At 45.0% G+C, this 25,847-nt stretch overlaps 1 protein-coding gene across 1 annotated transcript; it reads right to left on the reverse strand.

Annotated features, from left to right (window-relative positions):
- Nucleotides 1-9,653: 9,653 nt before the first annotated feature.
- On the reverse strand, nucleotides 9,654-24,617 carry LOC128416477 (1,25-dihydroxyvitamin D(3) 24-hydroxylase, mitochondrial). The gene is made up of 12 exons (XM_053394291.1): nucleotides 24,161-24,617; nucleotides 23,191-23,381; nucleotides 21,956-22,049; nucleotides 20,284-20,380; nucleotides 19,150-19,241; nucleotides 17,757-17,868; nucleotides 16,112-16,257; nucleotides 14,428-14,594; nucleotides 13,795-13,873; nucleotides 12,285-12,476; nucleotides 11,254-11,366; nucleotides 9,654-10,406 (listed from the first exon to the last, which is right to left on the reverse strand). The coding sequence occupies exons 1-11, from the start codon at nucleotides 24,425-24,427 to the stop codon at nucleotides 11,256-11,258; spliced, it is 1,548 nt and encodes a 515-aa protein (XP_053250266.1). The 5' UTR covers nucleotides 24,428-24,617; the 3' UTR covers nucleotides 9,654-10,406; nucleotides 11,254-11,255.
- Between the last annotated feature and the right edge of the window lie 1,230 nt (nucleotides 24,618-25,847).

Consider the following 25,847-nt stretch of genomic DNA (forward strand, 5'->3'; position numbering starts at 1 on the left):
CAACCAGAGGTACCACTGTAGTGGGGCCACAGCTGGTCACAAATACCCAATGATGTCATCCTAAGACACCAAGCCAGACATTGGACTGCCTCTGTCTGAACTATGTCTAATTAAGTGTTGTCTTCTCCAGGTTCAAAGCCAAGAGTATTTCCCAGATCTGCTATCTTAAATCATTTTAGCAGAAAACTCCAAGGATTGAACCTGGAATCTTTTGCCCTTCTACTTAGCATGGTGTCTGAACCCTTGCCAGGCAGCAGAGGGACAACCCCCCATGGCAGGTTGCCAGGAATGCACAAGAGAAGGGAAAGTCCTTACCACCTGCTTTTATTCAATATTCACACAGAGAGGTTTGGGAATGTGGCCTCTCAGAATAATATCGTTGCACCTAGTAAATCTCCTCTTCCCTTCTCTCCCACTTCCTCATTCATCATCCCTTCTACGGTTGGTGCTGAGGGCCCTTTCTTTCTGGGCCCTTTGTTCTCCTATTTTTAAGGCTCGCCGGGTTCTGGGAGATGGTGGGTCTGGAATGCTTTCTAGTGATAACATGTCAGCGAGCTGTTCCAGCTCTGCCTACTCCTCCTCTTCCATTATTTCCCAACTTTGCCCTCATCTGCCTCTGAGCTGTGATCACCCTCAAACTCCTGTTGTAATTCTGAACTGTCTTCTTTTTCTCTGGAAGGGTCAGGCTGGGGAGACGGTCTCCACCATTCCTCCTCTGCCCAGTCCCTGACAACCCTCCAAACAAACAAAAAACAAACCTTGACTACAGCTTGCGATTGTCTGGAGTGAGACGAACCATGAACCTTGGTCATGCTAAGCCAAACCATAGCTTAACCCAGGCATAGGCAAACTCTGGTCCTCCAAATGTTTGGGACTACAATTCCCATCATCCCTGGCCACTGGTCCTGTTAGCTCGGGATGATGGGAATTATAGTCCCAAACATCTGGAAGGCCAGAGTTTGCCTATGCCTGGCTTAGCCCAATGTGGTGTGGGAACAGGATGGCTGAGAGAAGCAGCAGCCATGATCTGCCCATTGGGAAGCCACACGTGTGCATTCATGCCAAGGCATATGGCCTGGTATGAACCATGGGCTGTGTGTGTTTTAAACTGGCATATGCATTCAACTGGAAGTCCTGTTTTGGTTGGGACTCCATGATGTATGCACATGGATACTTAAGTGTTCATGTCTTGCTGCATGTGTTTGCTGTGTGGGAAGCACGGATGTAATAGCAGCATACATGCAGCAGACTCGATTGCTGTGTGGTGCAACTCTTTCACACTCACAGCTCTGACAAAAACAAAATCCATATCATTGGCACGTATGAGCCTCCTTGGCTCTGCATTCAGACCTGCAGGTTCTCACATTTACAGAAGGGGGGGGGGACATGCCATCTCCAGCCCAAATCCTGATGGCACGGCTGTACCTCTGCCAGCTGGAAACCAGCTACCAAGCAATCATATGCTGCTAATTTTCTGCCCTCGGCACGTGACTTGCCGCCTCCTCTACTTCATTTCCATCCATAGGAACCACTTTGAGTTCAGTGGACACGTTTAACAATTAAGTGCCAAACTGTTCTAACTTGCCAGCAGGAACATGCCCAAGAAAGCAAAGGGTAATTTTCTCAGGTAATCAACTGCATTCCTCTCTGCTGTTGTTTTGAGAATATCTCTAGAAGCTAAACGTATTTTGGATTACACAAGGAGGTTTGCTTGCCTTCCATAGGGGATTGCTGGCTGGGTCTGTTCATATGAGCCATGTTTCCAAGGCAGATTGCTTGTAAATTTCAACCCTTGTCAACCTTGGCTCAAGTGAATTTAGGTGGAAGAGAAGCCTGAAAATCCTACAGAAGCCCATGGACATGTGCCAAGCATGGGATTCTGATCTCCCTTCTGATGACAATGCTTTCCTATCTTTCAGATTCAGCCCTCTGGCCCTGGCCCTTGAGACTCTATCCTTACTCCAAGCCATATGCCGTATCAGACCTCCTGCAAACACTTCTAAAGTGCTTTTGCCTGGCTGGAATGCACCATTGAGCTCTGATAATGCTTCTTGCTTGCCTGGATAGAAAGATGCGAGTTCAATATGTTGTGTGTTTGTGTGCAGATCTGGCTTTTACATGGCTAGTCTGTCCAGAGGTACTGTACAAAATATAACATTATGTTAGAAACAAGACACGCACCATCTATTCCATACCTTTAGCATATGCTGGAGAACTTTTTGCTCACCCAAGAATTTCCTGGCTAAGGATACTGGTGTGTGTCTTGTTGGTTGCTGTGGAAATTGCATTTTACTGTAATGTTATTATTTATTTATTTAAAATAGATGCATAGAATTGTAGAATTGGAAGAGATTCCACAGATCATATAGTCCAACCCGCAGCAATGCAGGAATAGCAACTAAATGCTGGAATCTCAACTGCACTCTTTTGGAATTCCTAAATGTTAAGTGGTATATAAGTCTTTTAAATAAAGAAATAATACTGCATAGGAGAAAGAATATTTTGCTTTTCGCCCCACCTACCAGTAGCATGCAACCACAAGAGAAGACTATAAACATTCCTCCACCTCTGTTGTAATTGCAAGCAATGTGTGTGTGTATGGGGAGGGGAGGGGAATCCATCCTCCTACCATTCTGAGATAGTGAACAAAATGGTGGATTGATGTCCACCAGCTACTAATAAACAAACTAATGACCTTTGGATAAAGTTAATTTCTGGGAAGAAGACCATTCTACTACCTGTCATGACAGGCGAATGAAGTAATTCAAAGGCATATGTCCAAGGTCCCTTGAAACAATCAACTTCTCCACCCCTGTTATGTACTGAGTTGAATAGGATCCAAACTGCAGCAGTCTGATTGGTCCTAGAACAATAGGATCCAAAAGGCAGCAGTCTGATTGGTCCTAGAACAATAGGATTCAGAATGCAGCAGTCTGATTGGTCCTAGAACAATGCAGCAGTATGATTGGTTGGCAGGAACTACCCAATCATGCTCCAGATAGAAGTGAATCCACAACCTGATTGGCTTACAGTAGAATTCCGGAATTAGCCAATCATGTGCAGCCCATTGTGTAAATAATGTATATAAAGCAGATACTTTGAGGGGACTTTCATTCATTCCTCCTCACCACTATGAGCTGAATAAAGAGCATGAAATCACTTTGCGACTCTGAGTATATTTCAACCCCCATCCTTCTACCTGGACACTGAGGTCCAGCGCCGAGGGCCTTCTAGCGGTTCCCTCACTGTGAGAAGCCAAGTTACAGAGAACCATGCAGAGGGCATTCTCGGTGGTGGCACCCGCCCTGTGGAACGCCCTCCCACCAGATGTCAAAGAGAACAACAACTACCAGACTTTTAAAAGACGTCTGAAGGCAGCCCTGTTTAGGGAAGTTCTTAATGTGTGACATTTTAATGTATTTTTAAACTTTGTTGGAAGCCGCCCAGAGTGGCTAGGGAAGCCCAACCAGATGGGTGGGGTATAAATAAATTATTATTATTATTATTATTATTATTATTATTATTATTATTATTACCTGCTCATGTCGTTTCAATTCACCCTGATCAAATTATGTTTGCAATTAAGGTTGCCAGAACATCCTATAGAGTTGTCCCGCAACAACCTATTCACAGGATATTTATCAGTAAAATGGAGGTTCAAATCAAGGCTTTTTAGAAGGAGAATAAAAGTGCTAGTCTTATTAACAAGGAGCAAGAGAATCTGAGCTTGCATAAACAATTTAGCACTAGTAAAAACCCTACTTGATTTCAGTGAAAAAGACCCAGTTCTTGTTAGGGGATGGCCCGGACAAAGCACAGGGACCAAGAAACCCCAGCCACTGCCACTTTAATTTGCCTTAAGGTACCTGCAGGTATAAATTGCGTGCATATGCCATGGCACTGTTGTAGAACAATGCCCCTTTAGCAGTGTCCTGTAAAGTCCATAAACCTTTTTCATGTGTCCCCGACGCCCCCTTTTAGAGCTTCTTCCTCTTCGTGTCACACACATGGCCCGAGAACAGTTAATTCCCACTCCGTGCTTCTAAGGGCTTCATACTCTTCGAAACAATGCAAAAGCAGGAATTAGGCAAAGAGGACGTGAGTTCAGTTTCGTAACACTTGTTGAAAAGTCTGGAATTCATTTGTCCGCAAAGTCGTGCTTAGCACCACCCACGCTCTGGCACACATTTCTGTTGTAGGCTAATCTTTTTTAGATCAGTTTCTCGCTGATTTGTCATGAATGCAGCAGCATCTGACTGAGTCTATCGGGGGAGAGAAGGGAAGTGGAGGAGGTTGCCTGTGGCACGCATCACAGGGGGGGAAATGCATGAATTAGCCTTCCGTCTCGTAATCAGATTCCAGTAATCAGAACCACCTGCAAGTGAAACCCTTTCAAGTACCTCTTTTGCAGAACCGGAAGGTCCCACAATTTATTTCAGGAGAACTTAAGAAAAAATGGATGTACCGTGCCATATTAGAAGCAAAAAAAACTTGTTTTGATGAATTGGAAGAGCCGCAAAAAGATTCCATTGAGCCCATGGATTGATAATATGGACAGACTAGTTACATATGAACGAATTGCATGTCGACGCAAATTAAGAATGGATAAATATGAAGAAATCTGGAAGGAATATTTAAGCTATAAGGCAGACAGTGGTGGGAAGTAGGGGGAGGAGAGGTGGGGAAATATTGTTAAAAAGGTGTAGGTATATCAGTATTCAAATCTGAATTGTCAAATTGTGTTATTAGTGTTGTTATGGTTTTTGTTGTATGTGTCTTTTGCGGTTGTTGTTTGTATTGAAAAAATGATTAAATAAAGTAGAAAAAAGAAAAAAGAGCAGCCTAGCTGGGCCAGGCGAAAGGCATATCTAGTCCAGAATCCTGTTTTCACCATGGCCACCCAGATCCCTATGAGAAGCCCACCAGCAGAACATTAACACAACAGCTCTTGCCATTCCCAGTATCTGGTATTCAGAGGCATACTGCCTCTGGCAGTGCTCTGAAGTTGGGAAGACAACTGAAAAATGATCCTTGAGAGGCAGGAAGGGAAAGAAGGAAAGGAGGAGAGAAAAGACTGCCCATGAGTGCAGCTCCAGGGAAAGCATGAGAGTGCCATTTACAGACCCTTCAAGCGTCCTTATTTTCCAAGCACAGTCCCAGATTTACAGAAGCTGTTCTGGTTTCTGCTTTGATCCTGGATTTTTTTCTTTTTCCTTCGGACGTCCCTATTTCCATTTTTATCCCTAGGTCGTTTTGAGCCCCATCAGAGAAAAAGGCAGGTGTCAATCAATCAATCATTCTGGAAAAATGTGTTGTATTGAAAAATAATTTTAATTTATATAGTTTGAAAAGCAAAACACAAGACAAATATGACTATTGGTTTAAAACCACTTTTTTTACAAACTAGCTTACATATTGACTGATGCAGAAAAGCATAGCAAAATGATTCAAAAACATGCAAATATTTTAAAAGGGAGTTGCATTTCAATGTAGACCACCAAAGTTCATGCTATATATTGTTGTCCGTGAAGCAAAAACAAAAACCTAAAGGCAAGCTTAACAGGTTTGTTCTGAATTGCCTGAGGACTATTTCAGTTTGGATGCTGATTTTACAAATGTAAAAGCCAAGCTGGTGACGTGTAAGATCTACAATATAGTTGTTTATCTGTCTTATTGTGTCAGCAACTTGGCTTTTGTGCCAAACATCTTGCAGTATTGCAGTTGAGTAGGCGATAGTCCCAGAAAGTGAGGCGTGTATATACCTATAACTCAAGAGTGTGTGCTTTGGGAATTCAGACTGTAGGATTTATGCACCTGAGATAAAGGTCTTATGTAAAATAGATTGTAATTTCAGCTGCCACAAGTTGTCATAATGCATTGATATATAGGCTTTGTGGAAGGATGAATGCCGCACTGTGCAGATAAAATATTGCTCTAATTCCTCATACTTGGAACAGCCTGCAAAATCTGCAATATGGGAAGTCTGCCACCCTACTTGGTTAATGTAAGAAGAGCTGGCTAGAACAGGGTGGCATCCTGATCTCGCAGTGGACACCCAGATGCATGTGGGAAACCTGCAAGCAGAACCTGAGCACAAGAGCCCTCTGTCCTCCTGGGGTTCCCAGAAGCATTACTGCCTCAGACTCTGGAGGCAGAGAATAGCCTTGTCCATGACTTTGTCCCATCCTCTTTTAAAGCCATCCAAATTGCTGGCCATCCCTGGCTCCAGTGGGAGAGAGTTCCATAGCTTAACTACGTGTTGCATGAAGAAGCCCTTTCTCTTATCTGTCCAAAATCTTCCAACATTCAGCTCCATTGAATGTCCATGAGTTCTAGGGTTATAAGACAGGGAGAAAAACCTTTCTCTATGAACTTCCTCCATGCCACACATAATTTTATGTACTTCCATCATGTGGTCTCTTACCCACCTTTCCCCTTAACTAAGAAGTCCCAAATGCCACCCACTTTTCTTCATAGAGGAGTCATTGATCATTTTGGTAGCCCTTTTCTGAGCCTTTTCCAGCTCTGCAGTACAGTGGTGCCTCGCAAGACGAAATTCATTCGTTCCGCGAGTCTTTTCGTCTTGCGAGTCTTTTCGTCTTGCGAAGCACGGTCAAGTCGCAACTGCACCTCTTCAAGCGGTTTTAAGAAAAAGGAAACAAACTCGCAAGACGTTTTCATCTTGCGAAGCAAGCCCATAGGGAAATTCGTCTTGCGAAGCAACTCAAAAAACGAAAAACTCTTTCGTCTTGTGAGTTTTTTGTCTTCCAAGGCATTCGTCTTGCGAGGTACCACTGTATCCTTTTTGAGGCAAGGTGACTAGTGCACAGTTTTACTTTCAATTCCTTTCCTGGTGATCCCTAGCATGGAATTTGCCTTTTAGAGCTGTCACACATGAGGCTGACCTCTTCATCAACTGTGCACTACATCCCCAAATCACCACCTGTTCAGAGCCCAGGAGCCTATATGTGAAATTACCGTATTTTTCGCTCTATAAGACGCACCAGACCACAAGACGCACCAAGTTTTTGGAGGAGGAATACAAGAAAAAAAATATTCTGAATCTCAGAAGCCAGAACAGCAAGAGGGATCGCTGCGCAGTGAAAGCAGCAATCCCTCTCGCTGTTCTGGCTTCTGTGATAGCTGCGCAGCCTGCATTTGCTCCATAAGACGCACACACATTTCCCCTTACCTTTTAGAAGGGAAAAAGTGAGTCTTATAGAGCAAAAAATACGGTAGGTGGGTGGTTTGTTTCTTTGTTTGTTTGCAAAGACATGTATCACTTTGCACTTGCTTACATTGAATTGCATTTGTCATTTTACTGCCCCTTCACTCCATTGGAGAGGTCTTTTTCAGAGCTCTTCGCCATCTCTTTTTAATGACCCTTACTGGTGAAAATACTCCACAAACAACCCTAGAAGAGTGAGCATGCTCAGTAGTGAAATAATACTCGTATAGCTGGAAATGAAAAATGTTATTTTGTGTGTGTGTGTGTGTCCCTTCTTGAGTTCCTTACATCTTGTACTATTTTGGAGGCGAGCAGGGTTGACTGAATAGGAGCACACCTGCTAGATGAAGAGGCTACACAGCAACATTTGATTGCAGATCCTACTAGTTCTTCCTAATGTGGAATTTAGCTTTCTTTGTAGTTAAAAAATATATTGCTTGTGGTGCTTCAGGTATCACACAGAGATTTTGTCTCTTCCTTACATTTTAAATATCTACTGTAAACTCTCAAGATCAGCAATCCTTGCACTAATCAGCCACCAGTGGGTTCAACAGGTTGATAGTTCCTCATGGACTTGCAGGTGATCTCTTAAGCCATGGTACAAGTAAAGTTCTGAGTAAAGTTCTTTTGAGCTCTTAGACACTAGAGTGTGATGGCCTGGGACTCGGGCTCGGAACCAGAGGAGTCTCAGGCAGCACCGGATCCTTTGCCCCAGGCATCATCTGAACCAAGTCTGGGGCCTGATCCTGAAGAGTCCCAGTCTGCACAGGTTCCCCTGCAACAAACACCAGCTGGGCCAAGTCAGGGGCCTGAGCCTGCCCTGGCTCCAGATGCTGGGATTACCTCGTTGCCTCCAGCTGGGCCATCACTTACAGCTGCTCTACTACCGGAAGAGTCAGGGGAGGCTGAGGTGGCCCCTGGGTCTAGTAACCCACGACGTCTCCCGAACTGCAGAGACTGAGGTCTGAAAGAAGGAGAGACCTGAGTACTCGCAGGAGGAGTGCTTGCCTCCGGGCGAAACAGGGAGGTGAGTCGCTGGGGGATCAGGACCGGCTGCTACCACGACAAAGATAAAAGGCTGTCAGACCCTGCACCAGGTTGCGGGAGCAACATTGCTGTATGCTAGATCCTGCCTGAGATCCTGTACCTGTCCTTGCCTCATTCCCTGCCTCGTGTCCTGCCTTGGCCCTGTTGGACTGACTCCTAGTGGAACCTTCGGATTGTGGGCCGGTCCTGGACCGTGTTTCATGAGTTACCCCCAGGCCCAGCACATAGAGCTTGGATTTTTTTCCCTTCTGAGCTGGTGGCAAAATATGATGAGCAACTCACAAAGAATGTAGGTGACTTTCTAAAACGATACTGGACGACGTGTTCGATACAAGCAGAGGCATCATATCTGGAAATTCTTTTTTATTACAAAAAAGCATGTGTTTAGGTATCAACAAGAGACATTCCAAACACTGAAAAAAATAGCAATTCTGTACAATAAATCAGCATCTGTTGACAGTTCTCCAAAGTGTACAAGGATCTTTGTTATATAAAAAATGTTTAAAATATAAAAAACACAAAAATTCATGTAAAAAAACCTTCCAACAAGGAAGCTGTGCGCATATTATTCAGGAATGGGTGAAAACATGAACAATAATGCTCATATGCTACTGCAGATCATGATGCTGAAATGTGTCTCTGAGCCTCTCTAAGCTGAATACAAGACCACCACATCACCTGCACTGGATCAGAGCAATGGTCCATGTAGAGCAGCAACTTGTTCCCAACACTTCCTCACCTATCGTTGCTCCCTGCAGCTGGAATTGAGAACCAATTGTGCCTCTGAACCCGGGAGGCTACATACAACCATACAGATGACAATGTCCAATCCCACTTCAGAGCCATCCAAGCTACAGCCCATCACATTGCCTTGCAGCAGCAAATTTTTGTGAGTTCATTCATTCATGCACTGCGTGAAAAAAGCGAAACACCCACCAGCCACTTATTTCGGCAGCGAAGGTGCTTCACACATTACCCACATTATGCAAACACCCCCCCAAAGCATTCTAGGCAGCCCCTGGTGGGTTCCAGTACATTACTGGGGTGCTGTGTGAGTCATGCCTTATGCAGGCCTGACTGTGCTGAATTAGTCTCTTCAACCCATAAGTTCAAGCCCTGAAGTGGACAAGTGCATTTTTAAAAACTAGAGCAGTTCTGTAGGCCTGTGCACACCCCACCAGTCCTGTCAAGTTGTTATCCAGAGCATCAGAGCACTGGATTCCCTGTAATGGTCTGTTCATGAGCATGAAGAACTATGTAGAGCTTATGAGGATTTTCCAGGCAGACCTAGCCTGAATCAGCCCACATTTTCTGCAGTGTGAACCATCAGCAGAGGTATGGTACTTTGTTTTTTTCCAAATACAGCACTTGTGTGTTTTTATCAAAATCATATAATGGCAAAAGTTTCACGGCTACTGCAGCAAGGCTCTGAGTTTTAACAGATATATAAAGGGAAATGGATTTAGTGCAGTTTTTCTCCCCTTTTTTAAAAAAAGTATTTTAAAAAATATAAACACCAGGACCCTCTTGGAGTGATTCTTTCTCCTTATCACAACATTCCTTTGTAAAAGGAGGTATGCTAAACGAGACCTGCAGCAGACAGAAATCCTCACTTTAAAAAACCTACACAATTCCTGCAGGATGTCAGAAACAGCAAAATTTTCATCCCTCTACACACCTCAGCACTGAACTCACTGTATCATTTCATCCACCCTTGGCCAGTTGATCCTAAAAACATCTAACAGGAAGGCTGTACCGAGCCACGACCAGCAGATTTCACACGGGCAGGTGAACAGAAATGGATTTTGGTCAGGGCTGCATGAAAAGATCCATTGTCTCGCACCAGTCTTTTTGCTGTTTTCTCAGTTTGTACCTTTTAAAATAAAGGCTGGTCCTTGTTAGTTTTCATTGCAGTATTCAAAATATTACTTAGGTGCATGGTTTGACAGATCTGCCCCCAAAGCAAGGTCAAAGCTAACTTCAGATGCTCCTTGATCTCTCTTCCATCAACAGCACATAGGTCAAAACATGCTTAGCCCCTGGTTGCTGAAGGAGGTTGGGTGCCAAGCATTCAAGGGGGTTGTCTTCAGAAAAGGCAGCACTCAAGCAACTGTCTTCCTTCAAAAAGTATCTGAGGGAAAGGGGAAGAGAGAAAAGAACATTTACACATTTACATGGTCAAAGTAATCAATTATCTTAGTAGTCCACCGATGGTATTTAGAGGTAGATCTTGCACAAGCCATATTAGAAAATTTATCATGTGGTTAACATGGTTTGTGCACACTTTTGAAATGTAGGCTGGATGGTAGCTGTCTCCTGGCTTCCTTCTGTTCTTCCCGATTTGCTCTGCAAAAACGAGGGCTAGAAACTTGCTCTGAAAATATATAGAGGCTAGAATCAGCCAGGAGCCCTTGCTGCTCTGAGTATTGTCAGTTGGCCAAGTGTTTCCCCATCCTGGCTCTAGGATGATAGTTAAATAAAAAGCCAGTTCTGCTCATTTCATAGTTTCACTGTTTAACGTTGCAGCAAATTATGGCATGGTGGTGTTTTCAGTGTTCAGGAACAGATGGAGCGGACAAGAAAAAAGCTCTTATTGGGCCAATGTCTCCTGAAAAGCAGAAACACATTTCTGAATCTACCATAACTCTTCAGGAAGCTCTGTAAAACTCAGGCACTGCCTAACTTTCAGAAATATGAATTATGTAGGGTTGCCATACACCCGGAATTTCCCAGACATAGCCGGAATAATGCAGTCACAAGCAGTGTCTGGGCAGAAATTGGCCAAATGTCTGGGAAAATTGGAATGTACAGCAAAACTTTAAATAGCACAACAACCCCCCCCCCCAACATGTGCTCAACAACTTGTCCAGATTTTCACTTTCAATATGGCAACCCTATATGAAGTGGGCCAAGAAGAGAGTCCATTAAGGCGCCATTTTCTGGGACCAGCCTGGCCACAGAGCTCCAGCTTCATTTACCTTTATCGCCTTCTGAATGCAATGGGAACTTCTCGATGGGGGATGAGGATTCCCAAGTGCAGCGTTTCCACCGGCTTGTCATCGGTCGCTACAATCTGATACTTCCTTATAAGCTGCAACACAAAGACAGAAGGAATCAAACCCGGGCTGCTCAAACTCAGCCTAGTGAGCACCTGTGGGAACGAACTCATCCCAACTTGTAACGAAGGGTTTGTCTGAGCCAGGGACAATCCTCGGAATCTGCCAGCTCACCCTCAAAAATGAGCTTCAAAGTCAAGGCACAGCCTTGCTACTCACAATGTCAAGGCTATGATCCATCCCAAGTTTAGCATGGGTGGCTAACCCCTCGCTGTGATGACTGACAGGTGAGCAGCCCCTCCCACCTGTTCACATGGCCCAGGGGAGTGGGGGCACCTAACAGTTCTACCCACTTCTTTTATATGGGTGTATTCAATGCTAGGGTGGCACTGTGGTCTAAACCACAGAGCCTAGGGCTTGCCGATCAGAAGGTCAGTGGTTCGAATCCCTGAGACAGGGTGAGCTCCCGTTGCTCGGTCCCTACTCCTGCCCACCTAGCAGTTTGAAAGCACGTCAAAGTGCAAGTAGATAAATAATTACCACTCTGGCGGGAAGGTAAACGGCATTTCCGTGCACTGCTCTGGTTTGCCAGAAGCAGCTTAGTCATGCTGGCCACATGACCTGGAAGCTGTACGCCGGCTCCCTCGGCTTATAGAGTGAGATGTGCGCCACAACCCCAGAGTCGTCCGTGACTGGACCTAAGGGTCAGGGGTACCTTTACCTTTATTCAATGCTAATTGCATACGACTTACTTAGGTCCGATAATTTCAATGGGTTTATTCCATGTGAAACTTAGCAGGATACAACCAATAGGATTTGATGTATGGAACACACCTTAGGGTCTTGTGATGAAGGCTGTGGCATAAGTAAATTTTTACCTACTCAGCCCTACACACACACAATGTGACTGCTATTTGAAGGAGGGTGGGAAGATGTAATTGCAAACATCTTACCCAACAGAGAGCTAATTGAAGCTGTAGCTCTGCCAGGCGGCGTCCGATGCACATCCTTTTTCCAATCCCAAATGGAACATGAGCAAAAGGATTTATGTTCTTCTGGAGCCAACGCTCTGGCTTAAACTGAGTCCAGTCATTGAAGTATTCTTCGTTGCATCCCAGAGAATGGCTGTTGATCATCAACACCGTCTGTAAACATGGAAAACAGCATGGGGCGAGTGAGAGAGGGGAGTGAAGGTCAGCCGGGTGCAGTTTTTCTAAAGACGGAACATCAAGCCTTGTGTTGCTAATGGAAAAAAGGGCTGCAGTAAAAAGGAAAAGCTGTTTTCTCTGACAGAACCATGATGTCGCATCAAAGGCTGTTGTGCTTCCAAGGCAAGTGAGAAAAGCATGGAGCAACAGCCAGGAGACGTTAAAATTTTTTTATAAGAAGCCCCAAACAAACTTCAAGTTGGGATTTATTTCCAGGCAGGGGTTTCAAAATGGAAGAAAGCAGATGAAGCCTTAATCTTTTCAGTGAAATTGCCTTCAGAGCCAATTCAGAGTAGAAAATAGATAATATTCTCTTGCCTGTGAGTGTTTTAAAGGCTAAGCGTACTTTTTTTAAAAAAAACCAAGCAAACAAGGTGCAATGTGAGTAAAGCTTAGTTTGATCCAGATTTCATCAGGCTTCTGTCTGCACCCAAATTTTCAAGCCCATACCTTTAATAGCGGAACAGTCAGAAATTCTGCTGCATATTTTCATATGGAGGGGGGGAAGCTGCACTGAAGGCTCATCCAGACTTGAGCTTGCCCTGTGCTTAGAAAGCATGGGTCCAAGTGGCTGCCCACAGCTTTCCCTCAGAAAACCTGCTCTTTAAGTGATAAATTGAGCAAACGTCAATCCAGAGAAAACTCGATTGTCGTTGGCTCTGATTCAGTAGAAAAGATTAGGTTTCCTTGGGGGAAAGTGGTGAGGCAGGTCTGGATGAGCGTTTTTGCCTGTCAGTATTAAAGGCATAAGAGCTATGTCAGAAGAAAATGTGCGACGCCTGGAGAGGGTGTGTTTTCCAGGCAAGCTTGATCGCAGGAACTTCTTTCATAAATTAAGTCAACTAACCTGCACTGCAAAGCAACATGTCAAGCCAGCTAGACACACTCTGTTTCCCCCTATACATCTCACGTTGTCGCAATAATTGATTACACCTTACGGTGCTCAAATTCCATTGGAGTGACTTAACTGTGCACTCCGAAAAGTAGCTCTTTCAAGAGTACAATGTGTTAGAAAAGTGACTTTGCAGCTGCAATTCTACACTCATACCACGTATAAAGCACAGTACATGACAGCTTAGACAGGGGAAGTCCTTTGCTGAATTGATCAATTTTCCCCACACTCACATAGAAGAAACCATCACAAATGTACCAGGGTGCCCAGTGCTTTTATGAATAGCAATAAAAATAATAAACTATTATTATAGGGCTGCAAATGCATCTGAAGTTAATTTTGCTGCTGGAAAATGCAACTCACCCCTTTAGGAAGAGCGTAGTCTCCAAGGACCATTTCTTGGTCCAGGGTCCGAGTGGTAAACGGCACAGACGGAGTTAACCTACAGCAAAAAAACGAAGCACATTTTTTACTATGATCGAAAGACAGATCTACCAGGAGCCGGATCCTGAGAACTGTAGTTTGTTCTCTCAGCGCCCTTCACAAACTACAGTTCCCAAGATTCTTTAGAGGAAGTCATAACTGTTCAAAATGCTTAACTTTTTAAATACTTTTTTTATTGGTTTTACACAATTTTATACATTTAAACATTAACCATTTCAAACATTGAAATAAAAGGGTCTTTTGAACCTTCGAACCTCCTTCCCCCTCCCTCCATGGATTCCATATTTAAGATTACATTTTCGCATCTTATACCATTATCCATCTGTTATATATCCATGGTTAATTCCACATTACAAGTGTCATTACAACCCCGCCAATGGTTTTAACTGTTTACAGTGGTCTTTTAAATAAATTCACTCCAGTCTTTAAAAAATACTTGATCTTCCTGGTTTCTGATCTTCCCTGTCAATTTCGCCTGTTCGAAATGCTTTAAATGGGTGTAGCCAAAGAAAAGAGAGGCCGTTTATTTTCATACTAGGCCAGGAAATTTACCTCATAGATTCTTTCAGGCATGCCTTTAAATAGGGCATCTTCTTCAGATGTTCAGCATTTGGGGTCTCTTCAGCAGAGACCACAACCTGTATTTCCTCAAGTAGCTTTGTCTGGACGTGAGGGTTGCAGGAGATGTTGTAGAGAGCCCAGAGCAGACTGTTGGCTGTCTGCAAAACGGTAAGAGAGACTGACTGAGCTCACTCAGGACTGCTACGTTAACATGAGTAAGGAGCTGCTACAACAACAACATCATGAAGCCTTTCACAATGGGAGAATATTTATATGCATTATCTGCAGCTGGCTTCTTTACGTTTCAAAACTGAGCTCTGCCCTAGCCTAGGAGACCTGCAGGCATAGGGCGGTATATAAATATTATTATTATTATTATTATTATTATTATTCAGACCACCAGGATTCTTAGTACAGTGGAACCTTGGTTCTTGAACTTACTCCGTTCTGGAAGTCCGTTCGACTCCTGAAACCGTTCAAAAACCAAGGCGCAGCTTTCAGTTGGCTGCAGGAGCTTCCTGCACTCAATCGGAAGCTGCGTTGGATGTTCGGCTTCCGAAAAATGTCTGCAAACTGGAACACTTCTGGGTTTGCGGCGTTCGGGAGCCAATTTGTTCGGCAACTAAGCCGTTTGAGAACCAAGGTACCACTGTAGTACAAAAGGCATTTAGAAACATCAGGAGAGGAATGAGATATCAGTGACACACTACAGTGGTACCTTGGGTTACAGACACTTCAGGTTACAGATGCTTCAGGTTACAGACACTGCTAACCCAGAAATAGTACCTCAGGATAAGAACTTTGCTACAGGATGAGAACAGAAATCATGCGGCGGTGGTGCGGCAGCAGGCCCCATTAGCTAAAGTGGTACCTCAGGTTAAGAACAGTTTCAGGTTAAGAACGGACCTCCAGAACGAATTAAGTTCTTAACCCAAGGTACCACTGTATATGTTACCTAACCAACTCTCATCTACCATGACCATTGGCGATGCCAGCTGAGGCTGATGAAAGCTGCAGTACCAGAAACTGAAGGGCCACAGGTTCTCCATCCCTGCATTAAAAGTAAAGGGATCCCTGACCATTAGGTCCAGTCGTGGCCGACTCTGGGGTTGCGGCGCTCATCTCGCTTTATTGGCTGAGGGAGCCAGCGTACAGCTTCCGGGTCATGTGGCCAGCATGACTAAGCCGCTTCTGGCGAACCAGAGCAGCGCACGGAAACACCGTTTACCTTCCCGCCAGAGCGGTACCTATTTATCTACTTGCACTTTGAGGTTGTGCAGGAGCAGGGACCGAGCAATGGGAGCTCACCCTGTAGGGATTCGAACTGCCGACCTTCTGATTGGCAAGCCCAAGGCTCTGTGGTTTAACCCACAGCACCACCCATGTCCCTATCCCTGCATTAGGCCTTCTGTATTTAGATTTTTGAAAAGTTGCATCAAAAACAACTTGGCACAATCTAGGGGAGACTTAGCAGATGTTAAGGCATTGTTCAGGGGAGGAACAGGATTGCAACCTATTAAATGGAAATGATGGTGATGATAATCAGTAAGAACAAGGAGGGAGGAATTCAAATGAGGAAAATGGGTCACAGGAAAGAGGAGACTATCATCTTTTTAGCTGGGTGACCGTTAAGAGGATCCTTGCCACGAATGCAGAGAAGCAAGCTAGGATTTACCGTTTCAACTCCAGCAATCTGGAGTTCCGTGATGGCAGCATAGAGCTCCTTCTTTGAAAGCTGACTCCCAAAGTAAATGTCACAGAGGAAATCCTCACTGGGGTTGGCAGAGTGTTTCTGCAGCCTGCTGTCAATAGAGCATTTCACTGTGGGAGGGAAGAGAGGAAGTACTGAGCAAACAAAAGCAATGCTTATAGGCCTCAAAAGTTGCAATGTTCCTCCGTTTCAGAAATTCCTTGCTCACAGAAAACTAGGTGTCGAGGACAATCGTTGAATAGTTTTCTATGTGCAGGCTTTTATTGCATTGTATTATAGAGAGTGTTATTTACTGAAGTTATCACCCTGGGCCAGCAGGGGGATACTGTAGATAGTTATGCAAATAAGGGGTCGAAAGTGACGTTCAGTGATTGGATAGTTTTAGAAAGTTGTTACAGTAACGTTGTACTGGAGCTCTATATAAGCAGGCTGACTGAACCCTTCAGTTCAGTTCTGTCCTGGCCTGTGAATAAACAAGAGCTGTTTGAAGAATCGCTGTGTCGTCTGATATGTTCACCCACAACTTAACAGAGAGGATCATTCAAACATGCTAGCCACTGCCTAAAGTTTTAAATACTGCACCTCCCACTCTGTTTGCAAAAGGGAGCAAGGGGAAGAATTTTAGATATGGGAAAACCATTCAACTCTCTGGTTTGATCTTAGGCAGGCTACTCTCTCATAGCTTAACCAACCTCACAGGGTCGTTGGGAGGCTACAGAAATGCTACCCTGAGCTCCTTCAGAGGAAGCTTGCACCATACACTTATGAAATGCCTGAAGAACAGAGAGCCAGCTGTTTGAGAGAAGAGAGCCAAGCAATCTGAAGTTGCTTTATGCACTGGTCTATTCTACCAGAGCTTTTGAGGCTTCCGTGGTGAACTCGAGCGACCCAATTAGCTAGGGGTGGGCAGAAGATGGGGCTGTTGTAGATCACCAAAGATCTCAGGCTCCCAACTATGGGAGCAACAAAAGGATGCCCTTCTCCCCATCCTAAGTGATACCTCCAAAATAAGGAATGCTTCACACCCAGGAGTGATTTTGTGTGTGGAAGGACTGTGAGGTCTACTCAGTTCTAGTACTGAAAAAACACAAATTCCTGGGCTCGGCATTCATTACTTTGAGTATATTTCTTTTGCACCTGGCTCCAATTGGTAGATCGCATGGTTCTTGCAAAGAAGAAATTAGATCCCTCAAGCCTGATATCTCCCCATAACCAATTTCAGTTTCATATTTTATAGTGGCATAAATAACAAGAAGCTAAACAGCCACTCTGGCAAGCCAGGTTTTTTTTGGGGGGGGGTTAGGAGGGAGGGCACTAAAGTCAGACCAGGGACACCTGGTTTTAATTATTGGTTCAGCCATGGAGCTTAATGGGGAAGCTTGGGCAAATGACTATATTTTAGTCTGACCAACCTCACAGGGTTGTTGTGAAAAATAACACGCGCTAACTCCAGGTATGCTGCCATGTGCTCCACAGAGGATAATTCAAATGTATATCGAGAGTAATTGATAAATTAACTTTCAGGTCAAGTGCAGTACAGTTGCTAAATTGTAAGATGCAAAGCTTATTTCACAAGATACTGCCACTACCACAAGGTGTGTTCAGCTACCTGTCTTAAAGATATTGTCCCACGCCTTTGTGTGAGCCTGCCAAACTTTAGTATTCAGGCTTTTGTGGAGCTCAACGGGGGTCACCATCATCTTCCCAAATGTACTCATCATCTGCAAAATGGCAACGAAGAGATGAACTGCATTATTAAAATGAAACAAAATGTGCACTAAAACAAAGAAGAGCAGGAATCAAACCTGTGATTGCAGCAGAGAAGTGAACGGCTTTGAAAGAGGATGCGACCAGTTCATGGACAAGGCTATCAATGCCTACCAGTCCTGGTACTGGATGGTCTGCCTTCACTGTTGGAGATAGTATGCCTCGGAATACCAATCTCTGGGAATTGCAAGTGAGGAGAGCACACCCAGGTCCTGCTTTAAGCGTTTCCTAGGCATCTGGTTAAGAGCCCTGCTGAAATAGCCTGGAAGACCATCTGGTCTAGCTTCCTGTTTTTGGTGGCCAGCCAAATGTCCACAAGAAGCCTAAAAGCTGGACCCCTGGGTGCAACAGCACTCTCCCACTTGCAATTCCCAGCAGCCAGCATTCAGAGACATATACTGCCTCCAACAGAGGAGGCAAAACATAGCCATCCTACTGAGCACCAAGTACTATTTCTGTGCAATGCATAGAAGGGCTGGGTCAATAGAATTCCTGCAGCTCCTAAGCATCTTTACTCATGCTCCTTCTAGATATAAAAGACCCTTTACTCAATCGTGCATTCCCATGAGTGGTCCATTCATGCCAAAAATTACTTAAGAAAACCACTATTTTCTAGAGACCATCACAACTACGATGACAGTGGTAGAGCATGTTTTGCATGCAGAGTTCCCATAATTTCCAGGCAGGAGTAGGAAAATACTCCCGTCCAAAACCCTGGAGATCTGCTTTCAGTCGGTCTATACAGTGGTACCTCCAGTTGTGGATGGGATCCATTCCGGAGGTCCGGTTGGATCCCAAGTTTTTTGCAACCCGAGGGCCGCTTCTGTGCATGCATGTGGGGTGAAACCCAGTAAAATACTTCTGGGTTTGTTGCGTGCACATCCCGAAGTGTACATAACCAGAGGGTTATGTAAACAGAGGTTCGACTGTACCAGCATCCCCCAACCTTGATGGAGAAAGACTGCACTCCTTACCTGACCTCCACTTGGCTGAGTTTCCACAGCAGAGGGGAAAGGGGAGGGGCATGGCAAATGGGCTGGCAGAAGTGCTGGATTGGCTCCACCAGCGCATTTGCATCCCACCGAACTGGTGAGAGTTGAAGTACAAAGGACACTAGATTGGGAGAGGGCTAGCACAGACTATTCAGAGTTATGTGTACCACTGCTACATCAGGCAACTTCCTACACTGCTGTCCATCAAATGGCTAAAATGTTCAGCATGTCATTTTTTCATACCGTTTTTACGGCTTTGATAAAGTTCAGGCCTTCATCTCCAGTGTCCTGCTGCAGGAGTCCAAATCTCTTCCCGTACAGTACCAGACAAATACCTATCATAGAAAAGAAAGCCGTAAGGATCGATGCACTGCCATCAGGGCATCTTATAGCAGAAGCAAAAGAAAAAAGAGCCTCACAGATACTTGTCTGAAGATAACTTATATCCTTATATATAACTGAAGAAGGGGTGCGAAGGGAAAGCCCATAGCAACAAGAGGTATAGACAAGCAAATTGCACATACAAAGTTCATTTTGTTTGGGGATGAGGAACAAAGAGTTCAGCCACACTCTGCACTATGGTTTATTTCAGATGCAATGCCAAACCATCATTTGACATTACACACCCAGCCAGAACTCAAACTCATGTACTCTTCCTTCCTCCGATATAGAGTGATTCTTTCCCTAGTCTGCCGTGAACACTAGGGGGGGAAATCAAATGAACCTACTCATGTGTTCAACATGGCTGGGGTAGCAGTGTGGGAATGTTCAGGAAGGCAAGAGAGGATATATTGTTTATTAAGATCCTTCCTAACTTGCGTTAGCAAGTTCCTTTACTTAGCAGAGTGCATTCCCCTTTACACAGCACAGCAGATAGCTGGTTGCAGGCTTGTGTAGGCCTCTCACTATCATACAATTTAGTATTGAATTGTATGTTCCTGGTAAGTTCCCTTTTTATCCCTCTTAAAAGAATAAAGACGCCACAATCTTATTTAAAGTAACAAAAAGAAGCTTACTTACATCAGGCCGAGCCCAGTGTGATCCTTGAAGGCAGGCTTTAGGCTTAAAGCAGGCATAGGCAAACTCAGCCCTCCAGATGTTTTGAGTCTACAATTCCCATCATCCCTGACCACTAGTCCTGTTAGCTAGGGGGGATGGGAGTTGTAGTCCCAAAACATCTGGAGGGCTGAGTTTGCCTATGCCTGGGCTTAAAGTCACAAATATGTAATTTGGATCTACCCCATATGGGGGGGAAATTCCAGTGACTGCAAACTATCAGTCACTGTAGTTCACACGATGAAAGGAAGATGGAAAAGAGGAAGAGTGGCAGCATGCCTTGTGCTTTTGTTACCTACCCCAGGCTAAAGGGAAACTTACTTTCAAATGACCATTTGTTCAGTTCAGAATACAAATCTTCTATTTCTCCATTCTTGTTACAAAGTGTGTCTATCCGATGCATAAAATCATCTAGAACCTAAAAAGGGAATTAAATTTGGAATATTGGTGAAAAGCAAAATATGCACAGGTCATTATTTTTACAAACACTCTTTTGCTATGCACATACATGCGTGCGTGCACATACACACACACACACACACACACACACACACACACATTCCGTAGTACAGGAATGTGTTATTTCTCCCCCTTCTAAGCTGAAAATAAAGCTCCACAGATATGACTTATAAAAACTCCATTTTGTTAGTTCTGATTGGTTTGAAGACCACTCTGAGAATTCTTTGTTCTTGTATCACTAGTCAACTCACTAGCTCCACCTCACGTCTGTAAAGGTTGATGTACATCAGCTGCTATTGGAGAATATCTCACAGCAGTGGGCAAATGATTAATGCATCTTTGTTGTGATTTGTTTACAAGAGCAGGTAAAGACGCTTCCAAGTGTAACGTCTCAACTAACTCCTGTTAACTTGTTTCATAATATTGGTAACACAGCGAAAGGAAGAAAAGAAACAGAAACTTCCCTCCACATATAGGTGGAGGGAAGTCAAGATTTATGTCTGTATGATTAGTTTGTATGTTTGTTTTCTTTTTTGTAATCTAAGTTGAGAGGCGTATGTATCTATGTATAATAAGTTTGTTTAGTGTTCTGGTTTGTGTTTGTAAGTATTGCATGTATCAATAAAAGTTTAAAAAAATCAACTTGTTTCTGCCTGGGGTGGGCAAATAAACTGGGATTTAATGAGTCCTGCAAAATCATAGGTGCACATCTACAGAGAATAGGGGGATTTCTCTGGCAGCCTCCAAATTGGAGTCAGTGGGTGATATTCAACTAAGTATTAATCAGAGTAGACCCAAGGAAATTAATAAACATGGCTATGTTAGGTTCACTAATTTCAATAGATAAAACTTAGTTGACCAGTCAGTTCAGTGCTGCTCCCATCATGAGCACCAACAACTTCAGTTGCCATGTGCTGGGGAAAAAACCAAGTGAGACTGAAAGGGTCCAATGAACACTGGATTCTATAGACTGGCAAACAAAATCTCATTACTTGGCAACCAACATTTGTCTGATTACCTGAATCCATTCACAGCCAATACCAAAGGCAGAGATGGACGCATAACTTGTGGAACTGATTGACTGCAGAGCCATGCATTCATCAAAATCAAGTGTATAGTCCTTCCTGGACTCAACCATTGGAACTGAAAGTGGGGGATTGCATTTTGCACACATTACTCCATATAAAAGCTCACCCTGAATATAGAAACTTGGCATATCAGGGAGAAAGCCCTAGTATAGCCCTCTATTTGATATACTAGGTTTTTACATGCAGGGTTTTATGTGTGTGAAAGAGTTGAGATTTTTGCAGGGATTGTTTCTTAACTCCCTCTTCTAAATGAGTCCATTCACAAACAAGGTAGCTCAAAATATTCAATTACATCTGTGCCTGGATCAGACCCAAACTGGATTTCATGATGCTTTACAGTTTAATCCTATGCATATCTATGCAGAAGTAAGCCTTACAGTGTTCAGTGGCTATTGAATTAAAGCCGTAACAACTTAGAAGACAAAAGCATAAGTCCTTATGAATACCTCATTGATTTTGGTGTCCAGCTTCATAATTTCTGTGGGCTTCATTAATTTCTTCTGAAATGCACTTCTTACTCGCTGCCAGTCTTTTCCTTCTCTGTGCGAATGAAAAAGAGAAAAGTTAAAAGAGATCCTCATTTACTCATGTCTACTATACTAGATTCCAGACACGCTGCAAATGCTGACATTTTCTACTTAAGTTAGCACTGTGTGTAGATTAATGTGAAATGTCAGAAAATGCTGATGGCTGAAATCTAAAAGCAGTATATTAGCTGGATGTGCCTTGAGCAAATACTAGGTTTGAGCAATTTACAGATAAATGCTAAAATATGCCAAGGAAGGTTAGAAAATGAATCTGACAGTGTAAAAAATGGCCTTATGCTTAAAAGCATCACTTCCTGGGTAGTTTTCAAAAGTGACGCTCAAAATCAGTTTTACAGAATGTTCCCCACATTCTCTATTCCCCTTCTGATTTGAAAGATGGTGGCATTAGCAAGATAGTGCATTGTATCTCAAAGTGCTTCACCTGCCATACCTATTTTTTTTCTCCCGTAATTTTTTCTGCTGAGGGGAAACATATTAAAGCAGAAAAAAATAACACAGACTCTTCTCCCAGTCCCAGAGCTGTGACCAGACTGGTTGATTTTCCTAAAGCTTACTATTATTAATTATTATTATTATTATTATTATTATTATTATTATTATTATTAAAAAGCATTTTGGAGAGGAGGAGTCAGAGATCTCCCAGAATAACATGCAGCTTGATGCTGACAGTGCACCAGATTGTACACAGAAGATGCTCTGAAATGGCTTATGCCGAACTATTTTCACAATATGAATGTAAAACCTCCATAGGCCAGAATGGGCATTTAGTTTCTGTGGACAACCTTCTATTTAACAACATTCACACACAGCACAAATAGCTGAGGAGAGGTAGAGAAGTTCTTGTGGGTTTTTAAAATCAAACTCAAAAAACAAATTAAGCAAATTAAAGCAGTTGTTTGATTCGGTCTTGATCAATGCGGTTTTCCCCCAGCTAAATTTATAAGCACGAGAAAACCATGCTGTTATTAACATCACTTGGAACTCCGAGCCAAGCCATTAGAATCATAGGCAGTTTTGTGACGCTTAGTGATTTCAGCAGGATGCTGTGAGTGCCTTCCTTCATTGCCCACTGGCTCTGCCCCCAGCTATGCATGCCACTCACTATCCTAACTCCTAACTCAATCCTAACTCACAGGATAAGCAGACCATAGCCCTCTTTACGGTAGTCCCGGTAGGCTTTCCAAGGCTTGATCTCAAGGCGCTGTGGGTAGGCACTCTCTTTTCTGTAGAGGGCCTCGAGCAAGCAGGGCGCACCGATGTGCACCGAATCAAAAGCCCCGAGTTTCATGCGGAAGATCTTGCCAAACTTGCGGTGGTAATCAGCCTGCAACCAAAGGGAGAAGGAAATGGAGGGTAAAGAGGAGAGCCACTGTGGATCCAAGTTGCACATGCAAGTGTGCACTTACAGAGATTCACCCCAGGTGACTATGAGAGTAGAGGAAAAAGCACCTGCAAGCCAGCATCACTCCCCTCTAGAATAAGGTTACCAGATTTTTTTCAATGAATCCGGGGACACTTTTCAACTTCAATGGATTTTGTATGGAGACTGATTTGTAAATCCGGAGACTGTCCCTGGGAAACGCGGATGTCTGGTAACCTTACTCTAGAACAGCAACTGGTCCCAAGCCACATGTTTTGTATCCCCGGTCTATCCATCAAGGGACGCTTCCAGATTACGGCTATTTTCAGGCAGGATTCAATCACATACTTCAAGTCTGGTGCAACCAATTTCCCCCAAAGGATAAGGAAAGGGATGAGCGACTGCACTGGAAATTGCGGGGGAACACAATTTCACGCAATATATTTGACACACACACGCACCATGCACCATGCAAACAAATAATAATGAATGCTCAACAAGCAGGTAGTCTGGAAGCACCCTAGGTCAAGACTTCCCAGCTATGCCACTGGAGACCCAAGTTTTTACTTGAGATGCTCAGGACTAAACTTGTGGCTTCCTCCGTTGGAGCACTGAGTTATGGGGCTGCCTTGGGCTGTGTTAGGGGCTGTGCCAAAAGGATTTCGAACCCAAGGAATCCCCCAGGTGGTTTGTGCCATAGGACCTGTAAAGATTGGTGGTGGAGGCTCACAGAAGTTACTCACCAGCGTCTCGTGCTGTCTCTTGAGGCCCCCTTTCCAGAGAATGTCCAAGAGGCTGCCCATCAGAGGCCACTTGGTGGGGCCAGGCAGCGCGGAAAGCGCGTGGGGCGCCTGCCTGGGGCAGACGGGCATCTCCTCCTTGGGCTGCAAGGCGCACACCGACGAGGTGGGCAGCAGCTGCTGCTGCTGCGGAGGGGCGGGCGCGCTGCCAGGGCCTCGCCGCTTCACGAGGGAGCCCAGCAGCGGGGCTCGCTTTAAGGGGGCGCTCATGATGCCCGGAATGGTCCGAGGGAGGCAGCCCGAAGGAATCGAGCTCGCCGCAAGTGGATCGAGACACACACGACCACGTCGGGGTCTCTCTCTCTAGCGGAGGGATCTAACCTGACCTCCGGCGCTCGGTGGGATTTGGCCACAGGCTGGATCTAACCTTAAAAGCTGCGCGCGGAAGGAAGCTGGTAAAACTTCGGGGGCGCAGACTGGCGGGATCCGGATGCAGCAAGTTGAATTTAAATGCAGGTGGGGAGGAAAAAAGAGGCGGGCTCCTAGCCCGACGGAGTAGCAGCACTAGGAGGGTCGCGCAGGAAAGTGCCGACCCCGCTAACAGCCGCGCGCTTTAAGCCACAGGATCGCGCTGCGCAACGATGCGGCGATCTGCGCAGAAGCCGAGTCTCCCCGGGCGCAACCTAGCCTCGGGGGAGGACTTCGCGATCGGCCGTCGGGGCTGTGGTTGCGGCGGGCTGCTTGTTCTCAAGAGATCTAACTCCTTCCAGGCAAGAGGAAAAAACTAGAGAGACAGACAAAGAAAGAACCACTAAACGCGAGGGGATACTGTAATTGCGCGCCGGCTCCAGGTGTTAGAAGGTCCCATCGACGGGTGGGAGCGCGGCTTTTATAAACCTCTGGGGCCGGACGCCGGACTCTCCTCCGGGGCCAATGGGAAGGGAGGGGAGGAGAGCAGGGCGCGGGGAGGGGCCGGCCCTCGGGGGAAGCCGCGGCGGGGCTGGCGGGTTGCGAGGAGGATCAGGTGACTTTCCAGGCGAAATCCCGACCCACCCGCTCTCGCCTCCCTCCCGCGCGGTGGATGCAGGACGAAGGCAGCCGGGGAAGCCTCTCCGCGAGGCTAAAACGGCTCGGGATGCCCTCGGCGAGATCCTTGTCTTTCGGCACCTTCCCCACCCCCCACTATCCCGGCCTTCTTGCCCAGAGTTTTCCCTTCCTTTTGACTGAGCCTCCGATCTTTGCGCTACTAGGACTGTCCTAGGCTCAGGAGTAAGTCCCATTGAGTTCAGTCGGACTTGCTCTCAGGTAAGTAGGCGTAGGATTGCACCGTCAGTTCCAGAGCCAGGTAGAAATTGGGAGGCGAGGTTGTGCTCGTGGCGCGCCAGCTTTAAAAAAAAGGAAAAAAAGGCGAAAGAGGAGTCCGAATGGAGTTTGCACATATCACGGAGTAACCTGTGGCGTCGCATCGCGCACCGATTTCATTCTATAAGAAAGTACGCGCCGCGGAGTTTGCACCATTTTGATTGGGACAGCGGCGCTGAGCGGGATAGGTTTAAAATTCCCTAAACGAAACCCCCTCTCCCCCAGTTGCTGTTAGCGCTCAGTGGGGTGGGGGGTAAATGATATTGGTGCGTGGTCTCAAGGACTTAGGCCCAATCCTGTAAATTTTTACACAGAAGTATGTCACGCT

This window comes from Podarcis raffonei, chromosome 6 (genome assembly GCF_027172205.1).
Source record: "Podarcis raffonei isolate rPodRaf1 chromosome 6, rPodRaf1.pri, whole genome shotgun sequence".
In the NCBI taxonomy this organism is placed as follows: domain Eukaryota; kingdom Metazoa; phylum Chordata; class Lepidosauria; order Squamata; family Lacertidae; genus Podarcis; species Podarcis raffonei.